We start from the raw sequence: 8,715 nt of genomic DNA on the forward strand, positions 1-8,715 counted from the left end.
TTCTTTGTCCAAAGCGACGGGTGAGAGCAGCGGTGAGAGCTTGAAGATCACGACACTCTTCCAATGGCAGATCAATGAGTACCTGAAGTGCGGGACCCTCCAAGGCAAGGGCCAAGTGTGTCGCAGCTTCCTCGCGGTTCCACTCATTGTGTATCGTGGCCAGATCCACTTGTGCAAGGTATGGCTCTAAGGGCGTCAATCCGCTGTATCGCGGCAGCTTAGCAGGTGACCGTGAGAAGAGGACCGGCCGACTGGTAACCTGGGGTATTGCTGCGGCAGCCGACGGCCCACTCTGGCCGTGCCTAGAAGATCGCAACACTGTCCGGGGAACACTGGCACCATCAGGCCGGTCTGCCTCTTTTCTCCGCACAGCTCCGCTGATCAGGCGCTCTAACGTAACGCTGTTCTCTAAGATGGCACGCTCTAATTTTTCAAGACTCTGTTCCATAACGGCGTCTTCTAAACAGCCTGGTCTCCCACTTCTGACACCAATGTAGCGACCCGTGGTGGAGTCTTTAAAGATTTTAGAGCCGAACTCTGCCGTGCACCTCTCCCAAGCTGTTGGCTAGCGGATTGCCAGCATTATGCACGCAGCTGCACCCAGCTCTTTAGATAACAAGCACTCGTGTCCCATACACCACACGACTCCGAGTGTCTCGGCAATAATTGCTTCGATAGAATCTTAGCAATGATACAGCTCTGTCCTGTTGTATCTTTTTATTAACAGATAGCCAGTAAAACAAAGCTTAAAAACTCATTGCATAGCCATTGTCAAGGTCATTTACAGAGCCATCTTTCTCATTGATGGTGACTATTTACAATAACAACAACCCCGGACGGCGATAACCCAACCCACCCCACTGATTGAGCACAAACACATACAACACTTACAACAAGAAAGACAATTAGGTTACTAAGTTAATTTCGACACAACAATAAGCTTTACATAAATTACCCATAAATTCCCCACAAACTATTTACATAAATTACCCATACGGCGTCACTCCGCCAGCGCTTGCTGCCGGGTCGTTACAATACCTTATTTGAATTATTTTTAACTCTTAGGTTCACTATCAGTTTAAATCATTTTGTATCTTCCTTTATTTTATTAAATATTTTTACTTTTGTACTGTATTTGGGACAAACCATCATCCCATTTTACCTTTTTTGGTAACTCAGTTCACACATACCATTATCATGTTTTCCAAAGAGTACTAATGTTGAATTTAATCTAACATGTTAAAGTCTCAGCCTTCTCAGCCATTCACTCTCATTTCGGTTTCTACAGATATTTCTCTTGCACTGACCCAAATGATCCATGATTCCACCTATACTTTGTGCTCTCATCCCATATCTTTTGACACTATTATAATAGACTTCACTTCACTGTCATCCGTTTCATTCCCATAAACCCCAGCACATGCAGGTACCCAATAAAATTGGATAACTGCCCATTTATTCAAACTACAGTATATCATAAATAATAAACCTACAGTAACAAATTATGGCAGCTGGACTGAATTGGTTTGAAATGATTTTACAACACTGAAGCTGAATCTGCACATATTACAGCTCTTGCCGTGTAAGGTGTTCTTTAAATCCTTTCCTTCTGAACCCTTCAAATCAGTCTACTAAAGAGACATGTCATTGCCAAATGTGTAATATTAGGCAGAGAAAAGGTGACAACAGTCACCCTAAGCTTGTAAGTAATTGTAGAAATTACTAAAACACATGAACATCTAGAATGAAGATCCCTTTTGTGCTGTTACTGAACTTATAAACTAACTAGCAGACCATGTGCGCTTCACTGCAGTCGCTGTAGTTGGAATAATTATGTATCTACATGCGACTTATAGAGCTTCTTTATATAGAACTTTTTTGGTTTGTCCTCCTGGAGCCAAAATATATACATTTTCTCTATGACTAATTCGTGAACATGCTACATAAAAATATAAACGGGAAAAACAGCAACACCACGGGGAACAACATTAAATGAGATAAATTAAGTCTACCAAACAGTAAATGAGATAAAGTAAAAGTCTACCAAACACTAAATGAGATAAAGAAAAAAAAGGGCAACAGCGCCGGGAACAACAGTAAAAAACAACAGTAAATGAGATAAAGTAAAAGTCTACTAAACACTAAAGTACAAAAACGAAGTAGAAAGTAACAGTAAACCGCAACACCGCCGGGAACACCGGCACACCGCGTCTACTAAACACTAAGTAGAAACACTAAAGGAAAGAATACTATTCAGTAAGTACTGCGTCTAGTAAACAGTAAATCAGTAAAGGAGAGAGGACTAAACATTAAGGAAAAAGAACGGCAAGACCGCGTCAGCTGCGGAGCTCAGCTCGGAGCGAAATGAAGTGAATGAAATGACGTGAATGGGAGGGGAGATGATCACGTGACTCCCCCACCCGCCTTAACTCTCCATCCCTCCACAAACACACAAACACAGTCACTCGGATCCCAACTCTGCTTTATATGTATGTATATACACATGAATATACTGTATATATATGGCATTAGACAGAGTTCTTGGATTATAGCAATTATTAGAATCATAGTAGAAAAACAGCTTGCTTACTGACTTTATAAAAGGAATAAAAACATTAAAATCCATTAAAAAAAACCCTAAGGTATTCTGGTTTCCTCTCATATTATTCAAAACAAACAGGTCACATTATCTAAATATTCTAAATCAGGTCAGTAAGAGTGTGTTTGTATGTGCATGTGTCTGTGTTCCACAATGGGTGAAATTCCTTATAAATTTGGTTCTTCTCTGGTAACTGATGCTGCCAAATGAGTAAAACAACTTCATAAAATGAACAGCTATACATGTGAACACAAGGTGGAACTCTTGTAGTGGCCTCAAGCCCAAGATAACGCTAAAGAGTTTTTTTTATTAGCTAATATAGAGTAAGAGGGTTTGCAAGAGGAAATTCAGGTAAAGTGTAGTATAAAGCCTTCCTAGTCCTTTTTAGAATGGTTAATTTATTTGTGGTAAGGCTTATCCACCAGTCCACACTCAATGAACTGCACTTTAACATTAATATTCTCATTTAACTTTATTAGCTGATTTTTCCCGACCCAGCCAGTTCAGTTCTTGGAATCAGCTCTCCTCCTTACTCCACATGTCACAACTAAAGCCCTGGAGAAATGACAGCTGTATACTTTGTTATAAGGTCACCTTTGGTCATGTCTTGAACTCATGTCTGGTGTTACGACCACACTTCCATTTGCTCCAAGGTTGTTCCAGAACCTCTGAGCCACCAGTAACAAAAAGACATCTGTTCTTTCTTTGAGTGTGTCAGGACATCCTGTCAGTGAAGAGTTACTCATGAGGCAGCATCATACCTATAAACTCAACAGGCATTAACTTTCCATCACAAGGTTCAAGGTTGTCATTCAAACAACACACAGCAGTGCAAAGTGGAACAAAATTGCATCACATATGCAAGAATAGACAACAAAAATAAACAGGAAAAACATGGTTAAAACAGCAGAAAATCACTGACACGTTGTCCAGATAAGTTAAATATTGCACTGTATTAACAGACTAGCAATGTATCAGAGTGATCACTCTTTATGAGTCTGATGGCTTGTGGACAAAAATGTTATAAAACCCAGCAATTCTGCACTGCATACTTCAGTACCACTTGCCAGAGGGCAGAGAAGCAAACAGCCATTGTGGGTGAGGAGGGGTGGAGTGTGGTCTCTGATAATGTTGGTGGCCCTGTTTTGGCAGAATTTGCTGTAGAGTTCCTGTATGGGAGGTAGAGATGTCCCAGTAATTTTCTCAGCCACGCTCTATGCTCTCTGTAGGGAAATCTGGTCTGAGACAGTTCAGTCCTCATGCCAGACAGAGATGCAGATGGTCAATTACTCTCTATGTTATAGATAATAATTGGCATTGGAGTTTTTTTTTTTGGTGGGTGGGTTGGAGGTGCAGTGGTAATCTCTTCTCATGCACCAAAGAAAGTGCAGTCTCTTATGTTCTCTCTTGACTAGGGAGGATGTTTTTTGGGTCCAGGAGAGATGGAGAGATCATTGTTATTTCCACTCCCTGGAATTTTGTGCCCCTGACTGTAGAAAGGGAAAGGTGGGCGTCATGGTTGGTTCTCAAGTTGACAGTGATCTCCTTTGTTTTATCGACATTCAGGGTCAGGTGATTGTTATTACACTAGCCCAAGTGTTGTTTAACTACATTATTGAAAGTCATCATTAGAGGTAAACTTCGCATCCGTTTTGCAGCTCTACCCCTTGTATTCCCAAAATGCACTGCATACAAGCGATGTACAAGTTCTTACACTGGCAAGGTAAGTTGTGTTATCACCAATGTATGAATTTCCAGGGACTTGACCACTTAACATGACTTAAATATGACATTTCTAGAATATTTTGGACAAAAGGATTCTCTAAAATTTTTTCTAAAAAATATAGAAGAATTATCTTGTATGTTTTGTATCTTTAGCTTTGTTTCATGAAATATGATTGATGATTCTTTTAATTGAACTGATACACTTCTGTTGCAGGATCTTAAAACAGCTATTGTCAAAATAACCAAATTTTGGGGGAAAGACTTGGATGATCAACAGGTGAATAATGTGGTTTATCACAGCACCTTCAGGAACATGAAAACCAACCCAAAGGCCAACTATGAGGAGATCCCAAAGACTATGCTTGACCAAGACAAGGGATCATTTATGAGAAAAGGTGTGCAAGATACTAATATTATTCTGTGTCCATCCATGCATCCACCCAACACTTAGTACCTGTTTCACATTATGTATGCCATGTATCGATTGCAGTGTTTAAAAATTGATCTGATTTGTTTTAATGAGAACAATCATGATTAAAATAAATGATAAAACAAGGAGAAGAGTGGGGCTAATTGAACTTTAGTGCAACATCTATATGCAGACCTAATCAGCCAACTTGTCCTCTGCAGTACCAACTCTGTATTAGCAGTTTGAAATCGGTAAATCCTGTAATACAGCATAAAAAACACAACAAAGATGTGTCTGTTAGCTTACAAAGAATACGTCAAGTTTAGAAATTGGTCGCAAACAGGCAAAACAATAACCTTGGCCTAGAAAGAAGAGGCCAAATAGATGATTCAAAAAGTAGCACAAGATTGTTATCAGGAAACCTTACAATCTAGTGACTAAACGCCCATATGTGACATGTAACTAATTTTTGTCCTTAAATCAAAAAACTATTTGTACTTACAACCCAAAAAAGTATAACTAGACAATTCAGCAGAGTTTAAAAAAAAATATTCCAAAACTAAGATAACAAAAGCCGTGCAACACCATCTTAAATAGTGTTGCTAATATTGACGTGACAAGGTGTGCAACAAGAATCATGTGTTAGTAAACTGGGATGGAGGCAGCAAAAAATATGGCCACATCCATGCAAAAACAGTCAAACGGGTTGTAAATGGAAAAAATAAACAATAATACACGAAAAGGGAAATTGAAAATTTAGACAACAATGACGAATACCATAAATTCATGCCACTGAAGAAAAAATACTGTATAACACATATTTACGTGAGCGTTTGTCTTTTGCCATGCTGTATTAGTTTCCTGAAGTGCGTCAGTCAGTCAGTCATTGTCCAACCCGCTATATCGTAACACAGGGTCACGGGGGTCTCCTGGAGCCAATCCCAGCCAACACAGGGCAGGGTGCCAGCCCACCGCAGGGCACACACACATACCAAGGACAATTTAGGATCGCCAATACACTTAACCTACATGTCTTTGGACTGTGGGAGGAAACTGCAGCACCCGGAGAAAAAACACACAGACACAGGGAGAACACACAAACTCCGTTCAGGGTGGACCTGGAAAGCGAACCCAGGTCTCCTAATTGCGAGGCAGCAGCGCTACCACTGCACCACCGTGCTGCCCTGAAGTGGGTTTAATGATAAATAAATACCTGTACAGATCCTTTACCATTCTTTCATTTGATATATTTCGCTATTTAAGTTGTGTTATCATCACACATGAGCAGCTGAACGTCCCATTCAGGAATGATTATGTTCAGCTTTGATCTGAAACTAAACTGAAAAGAATAGTTATCCTTTAGCTCTGAACTCAAGATGGTGTTGCCTTTAGTAGATTCTGGACAGGAAATTTCAATCTAGCCTCCAGCTTTACATCCATCCTGAACATACCGTAACAATTCTGACAACTGATTGTGGCTTTAGGCCAGGACAGAAAGCCTCATTAAACAAAGAAGACTTACCAGTTCTTAAATGGTGAATCTTAACGTGTTTAGTTTTTGAAACTTTGTCTTCCTTCTTTGACCTTTCTTGGCTTATTGCTGAAGGAAATTAAGAATTTTTAAAAATTTGTTTGGGCAATGTCCAAAAGGCAGGATGCCAAAGAACACTGTGCTCCTTGGCAGGAACCAAAGCAGAAAAGAACAGAATAGAACAAAATGGATAAAAAGAGCAACCAAGATAATCCTGATAACAATAAAAAAAAAAAAAACAGAAACATGAAGAAAGAAATAGGAAAGCTAAATGGTGATGTGAAAAAAATGTAAAGTGAAGAAAAGAATGTATCTACATTAACGGGAATAGGAACACCATATAGAACTGAGCAAAATAAAGTTATAGTAGAAGCTGCTGACCACCTCTTAATTATTTTATTCTATGGTGTCTAACTGAAAACTAGGACTTATGCAGGAGGACAGCATTACCTCAAAATGATATGTGTCAACTAAAAAATGTAGAGTGTACATAGCTGTTATTACTAGCAAATTAGAATAGCTTTTGAAATAGAGAAAAGGCAAAGTTACTCTTCTTAGTCATAGGTTTGGGGTTAGGGTTAAGTGTGCCTGGAAAGTAGACATCAGAGGCCTCCTGAATAAAGAATTGAGGCTGGGAGGAGAAGATGAGTGGGTGCCCCTCAAAAGTAAAAGGGGCCAAGCCCCTAAACTTTCTGCTTTTCCTCTTGCCGTTCAAGACATATTCATATAATGAGGGAGCTTCTCATGAAGTCTCTTAACATTTAAAGCAATTTTCCAGGTTTCATGCATTATTTTTTTGTTTTTTTTCATATTAAAACCTTTTTCTTTTTTTCTGTTTAGGAGTAATTGGAGACTGGAAGAACACACTCACGGTAGCACAAAATGAAAGATTTGATCAAGTGTTTGAGGAAAAAATGAGCGATTGCCCCTTAAAGTTTGTGTGGAACATGTAAAAGGAAGCCTTTTGGAAATATTGTGCATTCTGTAAGCATTCTGTTTTCTATGAGAGATTAAAGTTGTCATCATCTTGGAATTTGTTATCTGACTCAGATAATGGAAATGAACATTTGTATGCATTCAGAGCTATTACAATTTTTATTTAAACATTTAAACACAATAATGAAGAAAACAACATTTATATTACATTTTATATAATGAGTAGAACAGACTTGAATTATTAGGAATTAGTATGACTGTCTCATAATTTATGAGATCTGTGTTCAGTGTTCTCTCTGGTTACAGTCTGTGCAGCCCTCTCCAAATGTTCGAGTAGCATTTTTACATTAATTGGTGACTTTATTTTACTAGTCTAAATTGCATTTGAAAATAGATACGTTTGTGCATACTATATGTTCTGTGATGAAATGATATCCTGTGCAGAATACTTGTAGGATTTTTTGCTTGTGGCCAGTGACACTGAGATAAGCTTTGCCATTCGGAAACTCTAGAAAGTGTGTTCAGAAAATGGATGGATAGGATTTTACATGCACACTTCAATGAACTGACATCCTGTTTGCTGAGCTTCTTCTGCGGTTTTATTTAATTTTCTTGTGACCAGGACTCCTGGAATAGGTTCTGCCCCAATGCTACTTTGTAAAACATAATATGAGTTCATAAAATGGATCATGTAAATGTATATCGATAACGTGAATATCATACAACTGAGACTAAAGAAATATCACACCTTTGTATGAAAGCTGGTCTTATATGGTCAGAATTTCATACTCAAAAATTTTAACTGAGCCCAATTTCTAGGATATTGGTTAGTTGGAACCTACCTGGTGGTGTTGGATGTTGGGTCTTATGAAATTCTTTACTGCACTTAATCAGAAATGGGCAACTAAATTTCAAACGCCACAAAGATGTGCTTTAGGTCAAGTGAGCTCTGTAAATTGTACTTTCTATGTCTTTTGTTGGACTGACATTCCATCGAGAGTTCATCCATTCATGGATGCAGAAATGGAGACACCGTGTTTGCAAAATGAATAGATGACTACTCACATGGTATGTAAAGGGTACCCCATGCCTAGTAGTTCAAGTGAAATTCCTAAAATGAATTTATACGGCAATACAAATCTTGATAGCTTGCACACACAACTGTTTGTTAGGGAGAAGAAAAAAACTTTACGCCATAATAAATAATTTTAAAAAAGTTCAATATGGCCTACACCAAATTAGACACTAAAATTTGTTTCATAAGCAAGGTTGCAATTGAAAAATTACAAAACTCACTAAAAAAGATTGGGGGATTTTACATTTTTTATCTTGGATGAAAAATATTGCTTCCTAAAGTCTCAAGCACACTTCCTGTTTATTTGTTTTTTTTTTTCAGCTGCATAACACACATAATACATACCACACTCGTAAAATCACTTCTGTTAATGATTCTTGTTCACATCATGGTGGAGGAACAAATTTCATTTTTTAAAAATGTGACGTCATGCATATTTT

At 38.4% G+C, this 8,715-nt stretch overlaps 1 protein-coding gene across 4 annotated transcripts in view; it reads left to right on the forward strand.

Moving 5' to 3' along the window:
• The window catches only part of LOC120525377 (amine sulfotransferase-like), a 51,731-nt gene extending 44,238 nt beyond the window's left edge, over positions 1-7,493 (forward strand). For all 4 annotated transcript variants that reach the window (XM_039747611.1, XM_039747612.1, XM_039747608.1 and 1 more), the window contains exons 6-7: positions 4,539-4,719; positions 7,105-7,493. In XM_039747611.1, coding sequence (XP_039603545.1) covers positions 4,539-4,719; positions 7,105-7,217 — 294 coding nt within the window. In that variant the 3' untranslated portion in view covers positions 7,218-7,493. The remainder of the gene's footprint in view (positions 1-4,538; positions 4,720-7,104) is intronic.
• The last annotated feature ends 1,222 nt before the right edge of the window (positions 7,494-8,715 follow it).

The sequence above is a fragment of the Polypterus senegalus genome, chromosome 3 (genome assembly GCF_016835505.1).
Source record: "Polypterus senegalus isolate Bchr_013 chromosome 3, ASM1683550v1, whole genome shotgun sequence".
Lineage (NCBI taxonomy): Eukaryota > Metazoa > Chordata > Cladistia > Polypteriformes > Polypteridae > Polypterus > Polypterus senegalus.